The 19,721-nt window shown below is 48.2% G+C and overlaps 1 protein-coding gene across 3 annotated transcripts; it reads left to right on the plus strand.

Moving 5' to 3' along the window:
• The first annotated feature begins 3,071 nt into the window (after positions 1–3,071).
• On the plus strand, positions 3,072–15,586 carry LOC101692309 (gastrin releasing peptide). Of its 3 annotated transcripts, XM_013052716.2 has the most exons (4): positions 3,072–3,319; positions 8,367–8,587; positions 8,686–8,688; positions 15,220–15,273. In XM_013052716.2, the coding sequence occupies exons 1-4, from the start codon at positions 3,181–3,183 to the stop codon at positions 15,271–15,273; spliced, it is 417 nt and encodes a 138-aa protein (XP_012908170.1). In that variant the 5' UTR covers positions 3,072–3,180. The 3 variants fall into 3 exon arrangements, with proteins under 3 accessions (XP_012908170.1, XP_004745634.1, XP_004745635.1); XM_004745577.3 differs by lacking the exon at positions 8,686–8,688 and having other exon boundaries at positions 8,367–8,609; positions 15,220–15,586; XM_004745578.3 differs by lacking the exon at positions 8,686–8,688 and having other exon boundaries at positions 8,367–8,609; positions 15,241–15,586.
• The last annotated feature ends 4,135 nt before the right edge of the window (positions 15,587–19,721 follow it).

Consider the following 19,721-nt stretch of genomic DNA (forward strand, 5'->3'; position numbering starts at 1 on the left):
ATCAGCTGCTCATCCTTGGACCTTTTTTTGCTCTTCTATACCGTGCTAAAGAACTTGTGCCAGAATGCAAAACAGCTAGCTTAATGGACACTTTCTTTTTCCCATAGTAAGATGTTCTCGATGAGGGGAACAGGGCATTGATTTCCATTTTGGTACATGCCCCTTATCTCCTCATGGAAGAGCCCTTTGAGGAGAGGCACATTAGGGAATGGCAGAGGCACAGGTTGGAATGAAGCTGGGTTCTGGAAGAACCATGTGGCTGGAACAGCTACTTTCTGACTGAGAACATCTGCCCTGGACATTAACAAGCAAGAGACACAGATGGGTCTGTGTTTGAATGTGGCATCGCATCGTGAGACTTCTTTCTCAGGGGAGGTTAGCTTTCCCCTAAGTCAGTGGGGTTAATCATCTCTACCTGGCAGGGCTGTGTGAAGATTTTAAAAGGTATAGACAAGGGGCACCTGGGTGGCTCAGACCATTAATGGTCTGCCTCTGGCTCGGGCCATGATCTCAGGGTCTTGGGATCAAGTCCGGCCTTGGGCTCCATGCTTAGCGGGGAGCCTGCTTCTCCTCTCCTTCTGTCTGCTGTTCCTCCTCCTCTCCCTCTCTCTCTCTCTCTCTCTCTCTCTCTGTCTGACAAATAAAATTTAAAAATCTTCAAAAATAAATAAAAAGTAAAAGGCATGGAAGAGTTTATTCGGGTACGATCTCCTTGGGCTCTTCAATACTGGCTGAATCGAACATGCTATGGTTTCTTTCTCTAGCTGGTAACCCTCTGTCAACCTTTCTGGTGGGGGGTTTGGACTCAGGCTCCTGTATCTGCAGGTCAACGCATCCATTCCCATCTATGGAGTCTCTTCTCGGGGCCGAGGACTGGGCTAGGCACTGTGGACGCAGCCCTGAGCAAGACTGACACAGTCACTGCCCTTATGGGGTGCCAAAGCAAGTCACAGGTCCACCCCAAGACCGGGTACAGACAGCCGGTGTGCTGGGATGCTTACAGGAAGGTCAGGAGTGGATACAGGGGCCCAGGTATTTCTCGACCTCCAAGAGACCCAAGCAACAGTGGTTTGCCTGAATTAGCAGATGTGTTGCCCCTGTGGTACAACTCTTCCCACACTTTAATGTACTTATAGTGGTTTTTACAAGGTCTCACAGGGGCAAAGCATCCTTTAAAGATCCTAAAATAATCTTGATTAAACAAAGAGAAGGAACATTTTTCAACAACTTAATCTGTGAAGATGAAGGTTGAATGCTCCTCCAAAGACCCAAGATCACAGAAAGCATTGAGACCTGACCCTTTCTCAGGTCCATTATTCAGGTATCAGATACATATTGAACATGACTGTGATCCAGGTTCTCTACAGGAACACAGCAGGACAAGACCAATAGAAGTTCATGGCCAGGGGCGCCTGGGTGGCTCAGTGGGTTAAGCCTCTGCCTTCAGCTCAGGGCATGATCTCAGGGTCCTGGGATCGAGCCCGGCGTTGGGCTCTCTGCCTGCTCCCCCTCCTCTCTCTCTGCCTGCTGCTCTGTCTACTTGTGATCTCTGTCTGACAAATAAATAAATAAAATCTTTAAAAAGAAAAAGTTCATGGCCAAGTGGGAAGCAGTAAATCTATGGACAATCCCCTGACAGTGGAGAGTCTCCTTACTGACGGGATGGGTGCAGAGGCTGGAAACCCAGGCCACATGGAGTCAAGGCCAAGTGTGGACTTTTCTTCCTGATGGTCATTTGGGCGGTTCCCTCAGGAGATCAGTACTGCACTTCTGTGGCTAATAAAGCGATCTTGAAATTAGCATTTTTTAGTACCTTAGAGCTAGACATACTCTTCCAAGCCCAAGGACAGTTACTCGTGCAATGTGCCCATGGAACCATCTCGGAATGGCACAAATGTAGTGAATCACCAGCTATGCAGGGAAAAATGTAGAATTTCAGCTTCTACAGTATCAACACCAGAGCTGACAAGGAACACCAGGGACCCATCAGGGACCTATCAGGGACCCGCCAGGGAGACAGGTCACCAGCCCTGTAGGAGCACGCAAACACGCCCCCAGCGCTGCCTAAACGTGGGCAACAGCATCCCCCAGCTTGTTTATGGTTGTATTGCTATGATGCCCACCTCCTTCGTGTCCGCATTGGGAACCTCGGGAGTTGGGCCCTTGACCATTCTTCACACCTGAGAACAGACGGAGCAGAGGAAAGCTGAGCGGCTCTAGAGACGCGTGTGAGTAGCAGTTTAGGGACGGTGTGAGCTTTCTGGTAGACGCCGCCTAGGGAAATCTGCACAAAAGCAGCTTCTTCGTGGAAGCAATATGCTTAGGAAAGGGGCCAGGTGTATAATAAAATCCTTGTTAGTTCTGTTCACACAACATATCCTCCCCGCCACGACCAGCATCTCATCAGACCAGTGGCCAAGGGCATCTCCGTCCGAACTGCCCTTTCAGGGGTGGGATGAGGGTATGAGTGGTGGTGGCGGTGGTGGTGAGAAGGCGGGGCGGGGGGGGGGGTCTGTGTGTAAGAAGGACCTGGGGGTCTGGACGTCTGTGGGCTGGGACCTTGAGGCCTTGAGGAGGGAGGTGGTCCACCGAGTGGGGAGGGTGTGAGAATGCCAAGTCCCTTGCTATCCTGGTTCCAACGGCCTCCAGCAAAGCCCAGCCTGAGGGAGTCCTTCCTCTGGGCTTCTCCCCCACCCGCCCCGCCCCGGGATCCGGCTGGCCGCGGGGTCTCCACTGCCCCTCGCAGGATCCGAAGGCGGCTCACCCGGCAGAACCCCGGGGTGCAATCGTGCTGGAGCGGAGGCGTCGAGGACGGGCAGGGCCCGGACCGACAGGATTACGACAGGATTACGAGGGCAGGTCGAGAGGGGCCGTGGGCGCAGCCTTTCCCCTCCCTCGCCGGAAGATGGATGATTTTCGGGGACTGCTGTCCCAGCGCCGCAGGGAGACGTCAGAGCGCTCCGGGCGGCGGGAGAAGAGCCCCCCGGCCCGTCCCTCCCCCCCCCCCCGTCCCCCCCGCCGGGGCTGCCTTATAAAGTGCGGGGCTCGTGGAGGCGGCGGCGGCAGCGGCGCGGGCGCAGCGGCGGCGCTCTCCGAGTCCGGGTCCTCGCGCCACTGCTCCGCGGGGACAGCGCGCTCCGCCGGCCTCACCGCGCGCTCCAAGGGCTTCCCGCCGGGACCATGCACGGCCGCGAGCTCCCTCTGGTCCTGCTGGCGCTGGTCCTCTGCCAGGCGCCCCGGGGGCCGGCCGCCCCGGTGCCGGCGGGCGCGGGGACCGTGCTGGACAAGATGTACCCGCGTGGCAACCACTGGGCGGTGGGTGAGTGTCCCGCGCGCTCCAGTCCTCGGCGGGACCCCAGCCCTGGGCCGCCACCTCTGCACTCGGCTCTCCCCAAGCTCCACGCCGCCCCCCGCGCCCCCACCCCCTTGCCGATCCGGGGAGGCCGTCGGTCCCCGAGCAGCCTCAGCCTGCGTCGTGGTCCTTTCCCTCTCGCCTCCCTCTTCGCGCGGGCGCCCGGGCCGGCTCTCCCAACAGGCCGACCTGCCCTCTCAACTACCCCGCGCCTCCTCTTATCCTGAGGGTAGCCTTGTCTCGCACGGTTCTGTCCTTGAACGACGTAGGGAACCAGGTCCCCGAGCGCGTCCCCGAGCCCCGGGATTCCGACCCCCAGGAGCCGGACGCGGGCTGCGCCCCGGGCGCCGCGCAAAGCCACAGGTGTGGGAGCGCGTCCTGGGGTCCCGGGTTTCTCGGCGAGCGCTCCCGGGATGCCGCCCCTTGTCTGCGGCTCTCCTGACTTCCCTCAGTCCTTCCGCCACGGTGGCGATTTCCTCTCCCCTGCCCTTTGGCCCAGCCCTCCCTCCTTCCCTCTCGCAGGCTCCGGGAGCGGGTCCCCACGCCGACCCCGGCCTCTCCGTCCCCGAGACCCCGCAGTCCTCCGTCTCTCTAGATCTGCGGCTTCCCTCTGCCCACACGTGCCGGCCTCCAGGCCGGGCCCCGGAACCCCAGCGGCGGTGGGGAGGGCGGTGGGGCGGCCGGCGGGGCGCAACCCCACAGCTTTCCCGCACCTGGTGGGAGGGCAGCGCCCACCCATCGTCACCCCGGGGCTCTCCCCCGCGCCCAGCATGGCCTCTGTCTGGCGGATGCCAAGCTTCCAGCTGCCTCCGAAGCCTCCCCAGGTAGCCAGTTACCGCGGCCCCAACACTTCCCAGAAGCTGGTCGACCCCAAAGAGATTTAAGGGGTAGTGGTGCTGGTGCGGGTGGTGTTCCTTTCACTGTTCCCTTAGCCAGCTACTCAGAATGGGGGAGGGTGTGTTGGAAAGATCCTTGCTAATCCGAATACCAGCCGAGTCCAGATGGTGTGAGGACCGGGACGCATTCATGGGAAGAGGGCAGGCTGAATGGTCACGGCCTCAGCTCCTCTGTGTTGCGTATCCTCTGGGAGAGAAATCCAGAACTCGGGGTTGCCAACAGGATAGTCTCCATTGCCGCTGGAGGAATCCTTTGCCTAGTCCTGGCAGCCTCAGGGATGAAGTGATCTGTGAGGGGACACTGGGAACACCGAGAGAAGAGGCTCGGTGGGGTGAAGAGGAAAAACCCCCGCCCTCAAAGGGAGAAGGATATTTACAAAGCATTCCAAAGCCGAACCTGAAATTCACGCTTTGAAAGGACTTCTGGGAATTTAGACCAAGTGGCCATTGTCCACTCTGGCCACCAGCCAGTGGGCTGAAAGGTGGAATGAAAGTCCCAGATTTCCAACCTCTTTTCTCTCATCCGTATTTTTGGATTAAAAAGGCTTATTAGTAGGCAACTCTTAGAGGCCAAAAGCAGGACCCCTAGAATCTGGACCCCTAGAATCAGTTTCTGAGGCAACCCCACCTTGATTGCTCTAGTTTCCCAAAGCGCCTGTCCCGGGGTGTTCAGGGGGTCTGGCATTGAAACACCCAGCATGGTGATGCTTGGTTATTCCTCATCCAAGAGCACACCAACCAGTGGCAAGCTCCAATTTTCTTTTCCTATGTGTTCTCGAATATACTCTTTTCCCTTTTTCTCTCTTGGCCGGCTGTGCAGAGTTGATGGAGAACAAGAGACCGAGGGAGGTGAAGTAGAAAATCACAGTTGGGTCTAAAATAACATGTGATTGAGAAAAAGTTTGCTTTGGGGAGACGTGCTCACTGTAGGAATCGGAGCGCTCTTAAGCAGGAACGATGTTGTTAGATTTTAAATTTAGCCTTCCACTCTCCTAAGTAAATGCCTGTCCTCCTCAATCACTGAAGACGTGCAGTTTAGTTTTAATTATATCAAACCAAAGCTACATATTGCTGTCCATGAGGAAGCTGTCAGCACAAATTTGCAGGTTTGTTAAAGGAATTGCTTCTTGCAGCTGAGAGAAGCATGGCGTGGCAGTGGAAAGCAAGTCAACAGATGGAAAACTTAAATTCTTGTCTGGCTTGACGTTTCTGGAAATGTTTTGTTTGTGCAAAATATAGGTATGAAAATACAGGTCAACGCTGCTACTGTTAACTTGCCTCTGCTCCCACGAAATGCTCCTGGTCATGGCTCTAACATTGATGTCACGAATGTCCTGGAAGGTTGAATTCTGGAACACTGATGCTCAGCTGTAGAATGGCTTTCCATGGGAGTGCTGTCCCAGAAAGGGTGAAATGTGGTGTAGGGATCACTCTAGGAAAATTAGCTCTCAGAAGTGCTGGACACTCTATGTCTTAATGGATATTTCCCCAAGTTGGGGTGATCTTCACATTTGGAGTTCAAGAAAATTCATTTATGTTTCAAGCCTGCTGTGGTGGTGGTATTTTTACATGATTAAAAGGGGCGGAAGCTTTTATTTAATTAATTAATTTTTTAAAAACTTCTGGGCAAGGTTTTATTTTTATCAAGGGCCTGTCTTTTGTCTATGCTGAGATCTCTATCACTATGATACGGACACATAACAAACGATGATGGGAGAAGTGGAAGTGGGCATCCGCGTTGCCATGGAAACGATTATTTGGTGGGTAGTGGCCAGCTCCAAAGTGAAAATGAAATAGGACCCAGGCAGTGTGTTTCTTGGGATGTTAGAGATGATGCACTTCCCTTAATGACCAGGGTTTGGACCTGGGGCTGGGGTCGGACCACCACCCACCCACCCAATATGCAGAACTGTATGCTCTCACGAGGAGCTATATTAAATCAATCACAGAATGGAGGGTTACTTCGTCTTCCCGTTTTACAAAAGTCCGCCAAATTATTCAGGCGTGACAAAAAATGGAGTTTTCATTTGTAAAAACATCTCCATTGTCCCTCTGCGTAACTGGCCATAGCATCTTTCTCATTTCTAGTATCCTAACTAGATGACAGCGGTGAGGGAGGGTAGGAGCGACTGAGGTCATTACTGGAGCATCGGGTTCTAATCCTACTTTCCCATTGTCATGATTCAGTTTCCTCCATACAAATAAATCCAAATCCCTCACTGCTTCCTGGAAAGGTGCACCTCATGATCATCACTATGACTAAAAGCCAGGGGATTTCTCAGATATCCGGACACCAACGTGACCAAGCAGATAACGAAGAGCCAGTCCTTCGGGAGTCCGATCCTTCAGTTGGGACTGTGTCCTTAGTGAGGTCTTGGAATTGTATGAGATGTCATGTCATAACTGACTTGCCAGGTCCTCACTCACACTGCAAGGCAGTAAAACCTCATGTTAAGGCTCTCCAGTGCCCACAGAATAAATTTTTCTGAGTCACATCATGAGTCATGGTACACTGGTATATGACCCCTACTTCTTTTGATAACATCAAGAGACGCTTTTGCAGACCTTACCCTTATTTCCAGATCCCAGAGTGATTCCTACTTGCCTTATATTTTTAGGAAGTTCCAAGATCCATCCAAATGGTATAGCCTAGTAGAGTCCAGTCTGTGAGCTCATTTTAATCCTAGAATCTTTGCTGTCACGTGTGTGGCCTTTGGCAAGCCTCATTTGCATCGAACTCCTTGTGGAGTAGATCAAAGGAAACATCCTATAAACACACACCAACAGTAAAGTCACGGGGAAGCCTCTCTGCCGTTTTAAGTGGTTGAGGTCTGGCAAACATTATCCCCACAAAGTTTGCCTTAAAGACTTCTAATGCCAGACGACATCGGAACCACAAAGAGCTTTCCTTGTGAGCTTTAAATTGAACACATCATAGTTTTACTAGTATTAGGAGTCTAAAAATACTGTAAAATCCAATTGCTGAGAGATGGGGAAGAAAAACATGGAGGAAAGTAAATAAGATAACATGGGTATTATTAGCAAGGGGCTAAGGTGTTAAGAATGCAGACCTTGGACTCCATTCCCACTTCTGACCCTGTGGCTAGCCCCACTTGCATACATGGATTTCTCCATTTAATGGCCTGGCCTCCCAAGTTTTTTTGTTTGTTTGTTTGTTTGTTTTTTAATTTATTTGACAGACAGAGATCACAAGTAGGCAGAAAGGCAGGCAGAGAGTGGGGGAAGCAGGGTCCCTGCTGAACAGAGAACCCGATGCGGGGCTCGATCCCAGGATCCTGAGATCATGACCTGAGCTGAAAGCAGAGAATTTATCCCACTGAGCCACCAAGGTGCCCCTCACATGGCAACTTTTGTTCATTTTTATGGCAAGTCCTCATCCCTGGAACCATTGGTAGTCTTTCACTGGCCCTTTTAGATATCTAGGCGAAAATTCTGCATTTATGTGGCTGAGAAGGGCTGCTCAGAACTTGTTTTCACCTTTTTCTCATTATTTACTCAACAAACGAATTTCTAGATGACAACTCCTAGATGCAGTCTCTGCCAAAATTCTAAGAAAGTTGAAATGAAAAATTCCATTGGTACATTTGTATTAGAGCCCAGAGGAAACCAACGTCTTTTTTAATCACAACGAAGAAAAGCACCAAAGCTCTTCTTTTCAGCAACAATTGAGAAGTGACTCAGGGAGATGTTTAACCTCCATTATTCAACTGGGAGTACAATTGGTGACAGCACTGTCCTTATGGAAGGCTCCTTAGGTTGCCTCTAGTCCGACCTGTTCATTGTAGAGTTGAGAAAACGGAGGACTGGGGATGCTCAACCCTTGGCCGAGGTCACCTAGCTGGTTAACTGAAGTGCTGGGAGCAAACCTAGGGCTCTTGAGCTGTCGCTGTAGATTGTATCCAGCTAGTTGCACATTCTGAACGGGGAGCAAAAGATGTCCGTCATTTATGAACAAGCATCTGATCATAAAATGCTGCACTTTATTCTGCATTTTGGACGAAGTGATGGAAACCGAATTGGTGTCCTCTGAAACGTCTTGTTGGTTCGGTCCCCTGCGCTCCACCGGTGGTAGTCTGTTCTTGTGTTTGTTTTCACAGGGCACTTAATGGGGAAGAAGAGCACCGGAGAGTCCCCATCTGTTGATGAGGGAGGGAGCCTGGAGCAGCAGCTGCAGGAGCACCTTTGGTGGAAAGAAGCTGCGAGGAATTTGCTGAATCTCCTAGAGGCAAAGGGCACAGGAAGTCATCCGTCACCTCAAAGGGCACCCCTGGGCATTCGCCCGTTGGCTTGGGATTACCAGGATGACAGCAACTTTAACGTCCTAGGTTCAGAACCTAAAGGTATAAGGTACTGGGTGGGAGGGGGCCAAAGGGTGGGGTGGGGTGGGAGGTGGAGGTGCTGGGGGACAGTTGGAAGGAGGTTAGTTTCGAACCCAGAGGAATAAAATTGTTTATGGTGCGAACTTTAGAACCATTTAATTAGGCTGACACCAATTCATGCTGAGCAATGAGTAGATACTTCCTGTGTGATTTCCCTTCAACAGAATAGATGGTTTTTCCACTCAGAGAATCGAAGCGGTGTTGGTTCCAAACCCCAATTAGTGTTATCAGTCATCATGCTTATTAGCGATTATGCAGTGGTGGGATTCTTCCAGAATATTTAAGGGAGGCTGGACATGATTTGAGTCAACCCCTATGTTTCATTGTTGGCTTTAAATTTTATTTAAATTTTAATTAGCAAACAGTGCAATATTGCTTTCAGGAGTAGAGTTTAGTGATTCATCATTTACATAACACCCAGTGCTCGTCACAGCAAATGCCCTCCTTAATCCCCATCCTCCGTCTAGCCTCTCCCCTACCCACCTCCTTCATCAACCCTCGGTTTGTTCCCTATCATTAAGAGTCTTTTATGGTTGGTTTCTCTCTCTCCTTTTCCCCCCATTCCCATATGTTCATCCCTTTGGTTTCTTAAATTCCCCATGTGAATGAAATCATATGGTATTTGTCTCTGACTAACTTACCTCACTTAGCAGAATAGACTCTAGCTCCATCCACGTGGTTGCAAATAGCAAGATTTCATTCTTTTTGATGGCTGAATAACATTCCACTGTGTATACCACATCTTCTTTATCTGTTCATCACTTGATGGATGTTTGGGCTCTTCCTATAGTTGGCCGTTGTTGAGAAGGCTGCTACAAACATCGGGATGCATGTGCCCCTTCAAGTCTGTATTTTTGTATCCTTTGGATAAATACCTAGTAGAACGACTGCTGGTGGTAGGGTAGCTCTATTTTTAACTTTTTGAGGAAACTTCATATGGTTTTCCAGGGTGGTTACACCAGTTCACATTCCCACCAATAGTGCAAGAGGGTTCCCATTTCTGCATAGCCTTGCCAACACCTGTTGTTTCTTATGTTAATTTTAACCATTGTGACATGTGTGAGGTGGTATCTCATCGTGGTTTGATTTGTATTTCCCTGCTGCTGAGTGATGTTGAGCATCTTTTCATGTGTCTGTTGGCCATCTGGATGTCTTCTTTGGAAAAAGTATCTATTCGTGTCTTCTGTCCATTTCTTAACGGGATTATTTGGGTTTTGGGTGTTCCTTTTGATAAATTCTTCATAGGTTTTGGATACTAGCTCTTTATCAAATATGTCATTTGGAAATACCATCTCCCATTCCTAGGCTGCCTTTTAGTTGTGTTGATTGTTTCCTTCACTGTGCAGAAGCTTTTTATCTTGATGAAGTCCCAATAGTTCATTTTTGCTTTGGTTTCCCTCGCCTCCAGCAACTTGCCCTGCGTTTGTTTTTCATGAGTAAGGGGCTATTCACATATGCTTTTAGAAGAGAGCACTCTGGGGGTGCCTGGATGGCTCAGTCGGTTAAGCGTCTGCCTTCAGTTCAGGTCATGATCCCAGGGTCCTGGGATTGAGTCCTGCCTCGGGCTCCTTGCTCAGTGAGGAGCCTGCTTCTCCCTCTCCCTCTGCTGCTCCCCCCACTTGTGCTCTCTCTCCATCAAATAAATAAATAAAACCTTTTTTTAGAGAGATTTGATTTATTTAATTGTCAGAGAGAGAGAGAGAGCACAAGCAGGGGGAGCAGCAGGCAGAGGGAGAAGCAGGCTCCCTGTTGAGCAAAGAGTCCGATGTGGAACTCGAACCCAGAACCCTGGGATCCTGACCTGAGCTGAAGGCTGACATTTAACCGACTGAGCCACCAGGTGTCCCTAAATAAATAAAATCTTAAAAAAAAAAAAAAAAGAAAGAAAGAAATAAAGAAAGAAAAAGAAAAAGAGAGCACTCTGGTCTTGGTGAACATAGCTAATCAACTGATTTGTCCTGTGTATGCTCTGGTAGAAGAGTTATTATGTAGAAGAGAGGAATTAAACCGAAAACGAAGTGATTCTCGTTAACCTTAAAGTATGAAGATGAAATTTATATAAAAAGCAAAAACAATCATCACAATTCTAGTCAGACTAAGGATAGCGACTTTTGTTGAGGGATGACCATAATCCAAGCACCGGGCAAAGCAGTTTACCTTCACCATCTCTGTGCATGCTCACAGCAGTCTTAGAGGAAGATTCAAGAAAATTCGATTACTCTCTCTCTCACACACATAGCTTTTCACTAGTGAGAGCAGAGCAGGAGCCCACGCCAGCTCCGTGGAGAGTCGGCTGCCACGTGAAGCATCTGCTGGGGAATGGAGGTCCTCATGGACAATAACAATACTCTGTTTCACTCACAGAGCTTGGGGAGCTGGCCCGTTCTCTCGTTCCTGGTGATCAGCTCTTCGATTGATGCCCCCTTTACAGAGGTTCAGGGCTGGTTTTGCCAAGCCTCAGCTGGCTTCTCTGGAGGAGGCTCTGTGTTTCACAGTGCTTTGGTCTGCTGTGGATTGTCTCACGGCACTTTTGGTCTACTGTGGATTTTCGATGCTAAACACAAATGGAAAGTTCTCTTGTTGCATTAAGCCCCTAGGGAGAAGATCTCTAGTAGCCTTCATTCAGAAGGAAAATCTGGATTAAACCCTCTGATGCAGAAACAAGCAGCCACTTTGTACAAAGCCCCGAGCCATTCTCTTGCCCGTGCTGGTACTACTGGGGTCACAACCAGCTCCCTTCTTTGTTGGTGGCTTCCTGGGCCCTGAGGGCTCTGGGAATTTGGGATGGACTTCCCAGCCCCTGGCCTTTTCTTGGTCAGGTGACTTGCTGGCCTTCCTGTGGGGGGATGTCCAAGAGCAACGCCTTCTCCTTTGTCTGAGGGGTAACCCCGGTGGATCGCCACCACAAAATCCAGTGGTTTTACAAACACTGAAATGGACTTAGGCTCGCAGTTCATTGCCCTTTGGAGTGAAATTTCAGTATCCACTTTGAGTTGCTTTATTCCCCCAACCCTGGCTCTGCATAACCTTGGAATGTTTTTTTTTTTTTTTTTTTTTTTTTTTAATTCAGTTCCTGCAGCACCTGAGTGGCTCAGTTGGTTAAGTGACTGACCCTTGATTTTGGCTCAAATCATGATCTCAGGGTCCTGGGATCAAGCTCCCCATCCAGCTCCCCTCGGGCTCTGTGTTCAGTGGGGGGGTCTGTTGAGATTCTCTCTCCCTCTGCCTCTCTCGCTCTCTCAAATAAATAAATATTTTTAAGTTTTTATTTATTTATTTGAGAGAGAGTCAGCGAGCGAGAGAGAGCGTGAGCACACAAGCTAGGGGAGGGGCAGAGGGAGAGAGGGAGAAGCAGGTTCCCTGCTGAGCAGGGACCCACCGCCCCTCCATCCCCCACCCCCATTCCCCCGGTACCAGGGGGCTCGATCCCAGGACTCTGGGATCATAACCTGAGCTGAAGGTAGACCCTTAACTGACTGAGCCACCCGGGCACCCCTAAATCTTTTTGAAGAATAAAGATTCAGCTCCTTCCTTAAAAATCAGAGTGTTCCTGTCATATTCAGAAGACTATTCTGTAAGCTGCAAAGCCAATTATGAAAGGACAGCCCCGTCTGAGTGCTCGTAGCATGGGGTGGATGGAGTGGGCAGTCACAGGCAATGTGTCCTGGGGACAATCTTTATCAGTGTTCATGTGACTCGGCGGGAGAAATGAAGTCATCTTTTTATAATCAGGCCTCGATTTTCTAATGTATCTTTTTATGTTTTGTGTTTCTTCTTTTTATAAGTTTACAAAGCCTATCCCATTCCATTCCTTTTTTTTTTTTTTTTTTTTTAAAGACTTTATTTGAGAGAAGGCGTGTGAGGTGGGGAGGGACAGAAAGAGCCTGGGAAGGAGATTCCCCACTGAGCAGGGAGCCCGGTGCCGGGCTCCATCCCACCACCCTGAGATCTTGACCTGAGCTGAAACCAAGAGTTGGATGCCCAACTGACGGAGCCACCCGGGTACCCCGCATTTCATTCCACCTTAGTCAAATAATGAACTATTCACTGCACACATTGGTACCATTCTTTAGGATATATTTCCCAGCAATATGAAAAAAGTCAACAGTGAGCGTAGTTGTTGCATAGACCAAGAGTTTATCTCTCTTCTTGCTATGGAAATTCCGTCTTGGTGAAAGAATGTTGACAGGCAAATTGAAAACATCTTACAGTTTCCTTATTCACAAAGAGGGAGTACCCGGAGAATGGTTCTATTAGAAACCCATATATCACTCGGCGTTAGAAAGAAGTTTAATAACTTAGCCGAGCATTGCCAGAAGTAGCAGCAGGAATTTTCAAAGGCTGAAGGACTTTTCTTAAAATTAAAAACTATCCACATATGCTCTCCTCTCCCATTTTAGTAATAAAACATGAAGTCCTGTTGCCAAATCTCCCAGAGCTGTAATCAGAAACTCTGAGCATTTTCCTATGTTTTGGTGGCAAAGATATTTACTTAAATTCAGAAAAGATTTGTGCAAATGTGCACTGAATCTGGACTACTGTATCATGGCAAACAAGCTCTGGAACATTATTAGCAATCACAGGCAATCATTTTCAAGGTTAACCTTCATCTTTTAATAGTACCCTTATCACACAAAATTAATGGAACTTTGACCCAATGGTTTCTTTCTTTCTTTCTTTCTTTCTTTCTTTTTTTTTTTTTTTTAAAAGATTTTATTTAGTTATTTGACAGGCAGAGATCACAAGTAGGCAGAGAGGCAGGCAGAGAGAGGAGAGGAAGCAGGCTCCCCGCGGAGCAGAGAGCCCGATGTGGGGCTCGATCCTGGAACACTGAGATCATGACCTGAGTCGAAGGCAGAGGCTTTAACCCACTGAGCCACCCAGGCGCCCCGACCCAATGGTTTATATCACATGAAATAGTGTTCAAACCAGCGCCAGGGCCTAATCTGTAATCCTTGATACGGCTGTGGATTGTCTTGAGTTTCAGTGAAGGTTGAAGTTGGCCTTTGGATTCCTTTTGTAATTTTGTCATAGACCATGGTTCTTTGCAGCCTTTTTTTTTTTTTTTTTTTTTTTTACCCCGGTTACTTGGTGGACAGGAAGAAAGGGGCCCAGGGAGTGCACTGCAGAGGGTGTTATGGAAAGGAAGTAAGTGTGTGAGTTTGTCCTCAATTTTAAGGGATGGCTCCACTGTCCAATCAAATCAGTGCATAGAAAGGTTTTTTATCTGAATATGTGAAGCTCTCCAAAGGAAGTTCCGAATATAAGAAAAGTAGCAACATATAATTGAGAATAACTAAAAATGCCCCTTTTGCCCTAACAGTCACTATGAAGGACCAGAGTGAAGTCACCCCCACCTCAAATATAGCCCCCCCCATAACGGGTCCCTGCCTCCCACCTCCGTGTCCTCGATCTTTCTAGGTTACCAACCCCTTTTTTCCTTGTAGCTTTACTTCCATTCCCTTGAGCCAAACAGCTCAGAGTCAGTATTTTGAGCCAATGTGGGGGCTTCACGGATCCTCACCCACCTCTCCCACTGCCCTCCCTTTATGACCAGTGGCTCGTATTGCAAGATGGGCGGAAGCATCTTCAGGCAGGCTGGTGACACTTTGTGGTGCAGCCCGGGCACATGGAGGAAAGCAAAACTAATTACTCTGTGTGGGAATTGAACCCCAGGCCCTGGCCTCATTAACACCTGTTCAAAACAGTTGAGCAGGTAATAACTGGCCTGAGACTTTCAGTAATTCCTTTATTAGAAACAAGTGGCGGTTCTGGGCCACCGAGGCACCTGAAGGGGCAGAGAATCTTGGAAGGCATAATAAGGGTAATAAGCTTGAATCTGGTTGAATCTGGTTTTCTCATCTCAGCATATAAAGGGTGCTACATGGGAACAAAGACGTATTTTAACATTACAACTACTCATTCTTTCTTCAGTCCGAATGTGAACAGAAGCCACAGAGCAAGCCACAGTAAATTCAAAATTGGCGGAAATTCGGATTGGCCCCTGTTTCCGGGTTGCACACTACTACCTCTTGGCGTCATGGCTTCGTAATGTGCAATCGTGTGGTTCGTAAACTAGCTCTGATTTGTGCAATGGGGCATTGCCAACGTAAGCGAAGTAGGAATTGAGATTCTGTATTCGCTAATAATCCCCTTGCTCCGCTGACACTTTAGTAACAAATTCCTGACGATCATACATTTAATTTCCAACGTTGGTCAAAATAGACCTGAATAGTCATATCAGGAAACAAGTTAAGCTAATATGAATGAAAAGAACCAAACATTCAGTGGCTCTGGAAAGAGAGGAAGTCAGTTTTTCCCTCCCTCCCTCTCTCAGGACAGCTGTGAGCTATGGACATGCTCAGAATCACCGAGAGGATTTCTGGAAGCCCAGATCGCTGGGCTCCATCCCCAGAGTTTCCAATTCACTAGTCTGGGGTAGACCTGGAAATCTGCCTTTCTAATGAGCTCCCAGGTGATGCCGATGGTTTGTTAGGAATGTATTTGCCTCTAGCAGTAGACTTCAGGATCGCTAACTATGTTTGCTCCCGTCTTTTTAATATTTTTTAAGTTGGCGGACTCTCTGCTCCAGGTCCTCAACGTGCAGGAAGGAACCCCCAGCTGAACTAACCTGGACAGCAACGTCCTCTCTCAACGAAGCAAAGCAAAACGCTAAGGAGACTGTGCTTTACGGGCGTCAGTTCTACTGGATCTTCAACAAGATTTCCTTTGTGCAAAAACACTTAACTATTCTTGTATCCTTCAGCCTTCACTAAATTTATGATTTTAAAGCAGCATCTTCTGTTTTGAATTTGTTAGCTGTGATTAACTGTCTCTAAAGTGTCTTCCAATTAATGCTCTTTACATCCAAGCTCTTTGTCAATTAGATTCCAGTCCCCAACCTCTTACCATTTACAATAAAAAACTTAAGCACATTGTCCAAAGGGCAGGCTGTCCTCTTATTTCAATTCCTAATGAAAGGATGTGGCAGAGGTTAACAAACAGCTTGTAATGAACTTGAGTGCTCCATGATGAAGGCAAGCTGGGTTTTTAACTCTCCCTCCTGAAGGCCACTTACTAAATCCTTGTAGTGACTTGCAGGCTTTCTAGAGGCCTCAACTAGAAGCTCATAGTCCCTTATCTCTACCATCGCATGGGCTAGGCCAAAGAGAGAGGATCACTCGTCACTTAATAATTCCCATTTCTTTAGCCCTTACAATGACCAGGTATTTTGCCAATGTTATCAATATTCTCCTCCTAATGGGTTTATAAGCCGAGAATGAGCCTTCTCATGGGAAAGAGCGTTAGAGAGGTCAGTGACTCGGCCAAGGTCACATAGTAGATGGAACTGGGATTCAAAAATCCAAAGTCACCAGATGTTCTGTAACATTTAACGTTGTCCATGTCACCTCGTTTTTAGCCTCCTTTTCAGTATACTTAAGCCTAGCAAGTAGCGCTCTTTCTTCAAAATCTCACTGCCAGTCTGGGAGGAAAGCGGCCCCCACAGGCAGAGTTAGTCAGCTGCACAACAAAAGAAGACGAATTCGAGAGATTCCCTTCCATTTCCAGAGAACGTGGCCTGGCGGCTGGTATCACTCACTGGTTCCAAATTTATCATGACATTTACACATGAGCAGATTTTAAAGCTTCTCGCCATATGTTTAGATTTCCTTCATTTAGGGAAATCGCATTTGAAACAGTCAAGAGATTTGTCTTGCTCTTGTTTTGATTGTCAGAGAACCACGTAAGATGTCATGTTTTTTTTCTAACTTCTCTCAAAACCCTGTTGACTCACAACTTACACAGAGCCAGCCTTGGGGAGATACACAAAATGTGTCAGCAGTGTCCTACCACGCCGACTTCTTCCCCAGGCTCTCCTGGTGTCTTTCCTAACCTGGTCCTGAGCTGGGTCAGCTGCCGTGGGCCAGGCAGCTAAAGATCAAGGTGTAAGCCCCCCCACCCCCCCACCGCGACCACCAGGATTCACCCCTGGTGCAGACGAAAACAGACCTCGAATGGTGACACTTCCGGCAGGGAGAGTAAGACAATACTCTCAGAATCGCCCCGCCTAGATGGTCACTCCTTTGCTGATGTCAGAAGAGCAGCTGTGATCTTGTGTTTTCGCTGCAATTATTTTCCCTCTGTGTGTTCGCCCACATCTCCTGACCCTTGCGAGGCTCTTCTGTGCCCAGGCCAAGCCAGCCGCAGAATCCGTTTATTGAAAAGCTAGACTGTTCCCTACTAGACCAGTTTTCTTGAACCCTCCTCTGCAAGTGCAGGCTTATCACATATCGAAGTGTGTGACGCTTCGACAGGGCAATTTTTAGCTGCAGAGAACAGCAACCTCCTTGGTTTCTTTTAGCAGGAAAGGAAATTTTATGAGAAGGTAGTAGGCAGGGAAGACCAGAGAAATGGACCGGAGGCTAACCTAGCAGGTTGGGTGATCGAAGCCATGCCCCTGCCCGGGGAGGAGGAGGTTAGCGCCTGCCCAGGGATTCCTAAAACATTCTGCAGAGCTGCGAGGGTTGGCAGGTTGGCACTCTCTTCTACTGCCTCTGCCGCCACTTGTGTCTGAAGAGCTGCGTCCCTCCTCCCCAGAGCTTCTTCAGCCTTAGCTTACTTCCAAAGTAAGCCAAGTAACATCAGCTCAAAGGATGGGACCAAATAATATGGTCAGAGACAGATAACATATCCCCTTCTTTTTTCTAAAAAAAAAAAAAAAGAATTTTCTCTTTGATTTCTACCCATTCCTCTTGTAGATGGGACCAAATAATATGGTCAGAGACAGATAACATATCCCCTTCTTTTTTCTAAAAAAAAAAAAAAAAAAGAATTTTCTCTTTGATTTCTACCCATTCCTCTTGTAGAGGGTACTTAACATCCGGACTGGGATTTTCTGGGAAAGCAGGAGCCTGGTGGCGCTTCCCACAGCACGCAGGCCAGACTTGTGTGCCTAGAGCAAGAAGAGAAGATTGCTTTTAAGAGGTGACACTATTCCAAAGTCCTTGCAGTAAAGCAGGATAACCAGTAGGAAGAATCCAGAAGGAAGAAAGCAATAATCTTCAAATTTGTTCTTTTAAAAACAATCTCTCTGTCTCTTTTTGTTTTAAGTGCTACAGGGTGGATTGCTCAGGGCAATTTGGCAGTCTGTGCTTATGATCCGAGGTTCAGGAACACACGAAGCAGGCATTTCAAGCAGTGTTGTACAGTTTCTAGCCCCACAATGCCTACCTTCCAGTTCCTACGGGGGACATTTGTTCATCACAAAGCGTTTTAACCCAGCTCAGATGTGGAGGGAGGAATCTAAGCAAATTGTGGGATTTACATTATTCATTTCCTCAGCCACAGGCTGCTTCAATCAGACACTGGAAATAGCTCTTCAAGGGAAACCCACCACGGCAAATTATTGCCATTCCCAAAGCAGAAAGACTGTGGTCGTCACGTGCACTGGAAGGGCTCTTGGCTTCACCTCCTGGGGCTTTGTGTTTTCCACTTAATCATTTTCTTAATTAGATCCCGATAAAACACAGAAACATCTCTGTGTTTCTCCCCTGGTTTTCCTTCCATTCTCCTCGGCCCACGTAAGCTATAGAACACATCACCTGATTGACCACGGAGGTGGCTTTAACCACGGGTAGACTGAGAATCTCCAAGGAAAGAATGAGAATGTTCTTGGTCCTCCTACTCTGCCGCTGTAATCATGTCCTGCCCTTGCCCCCACTTCTTCACCTGAGAAGATTCTGGTGGCTCTCACCCAGCTCCACTCCACCCCCAGGGGTGACCTCTCCTCTCTGGAGAGGGCTGGGCTCTCCTTTCTTGGGGGAACAGATGCCACTCTTCCACACTTCTGCCGTGGCCGTGATATGAGGGCACAAAACACATACTGCCTGCTCATTGAAATCTTCTGCCTTTGTCTTTGGTCAGAACTGACCAGTTCTGGCTGCAAAGGATATTGGGAAATGTAGTTTTTCCAGCACAGAACATGGCTACCACCTGCCCTTCCGCCACCCCCATCCCCCACCTAATAGCCGTATTTCTTTCACTACTAACTAGGAAAAGAAGAGGATATATGTTGGGTAGGCAGGGTTTACCATGTTGGCTATTACAAGATTGAATCCCGGGAAGAAACTGAGCTGGAAATAGTGGGTCTTGACACTGACATGACTGGACGAGTCCTGGACAACAGGTCTCTGGGTTTAACAGGAAGGTGCCCTGTCCCCTGTCTCTCCTGAACGTTGAGTGCCAGGAAACCATCATTGCCAGACAATGCGCTTTCGCTGGGGCCCCACCTGTCCCTCATCTTTGAAAACAAGGGACTGTAATAAACATCAAGTTTGGTTGATTGCCTCTCATCTTTATTGCTAAAAGTAAACACAAGATGTGATCCTTGCCAAATACCCATTGGCACAGAAGAACGCCCTTTGTGCTGTTGTCACACCCGTCTTTATACATGGATGCGTGTGTTTGTGTGGATGTGTGGGAAGTATATGGATGCGTGTGTTTGTGTGCATGTGTGGGAAGTGTATTTGCACTCTTCTGCCCACATTTCTTCAGGAAGGACTTGGTAAACAAACTGGGAAGAAGGGAACCTATAGATTTGCTATTGTCCGTTTATTTTGTTTGTTTGTTTTTTCATCTTTACAGAGGTATAATTGACAAATAAAAATTGTGTCTATTTAAGGTGCACAAGATGATGTTTTGATATACATATGCATAGTGAAATGCTTACCAGAGTCAAGCTAGTCAATAAATCCATCACTCTGCATGTTACCTTTTCTTTCTTTTCTTTTTTTTTTCCATACAAAGAGTTAAGATCTCCTCTTAGCAAGTTTTAAGTATACAATACAGTATTATTAGCTATAGTCACGATGCTTAGATCTCCAGCATTTATGCATCCTGCTTAACTGAACCCTGGTGCCCTTGGACGAGTATTTCCCCATCCCTCCCCCACCCCTGACAACCAGCATTCTGCTCTGCCTCTTTACAGTTCATTCTCTTTCGATTCTACTCATAAGTGACAGTGTGCAGTTTTTGCCTTTCTGTGTCTGGCTTATATCAATTAGCATGCAGACC

Source organism: Mustela putorius, unplaced genomic scaffold (assembly GCF_011764305.1).
Source record: "Mustela putorius furo isolate JIRA1106 unplaced genomic scaffold, ASM1176430v1.1 tig00003858_pilon_pilon_pilon, whole genome shotgun sequence".
NCBI lineage: Eukaryota > Metazoa > Chordata > Mammalia > Carnivora > Mustelidae > Mustela > Mustela putorius.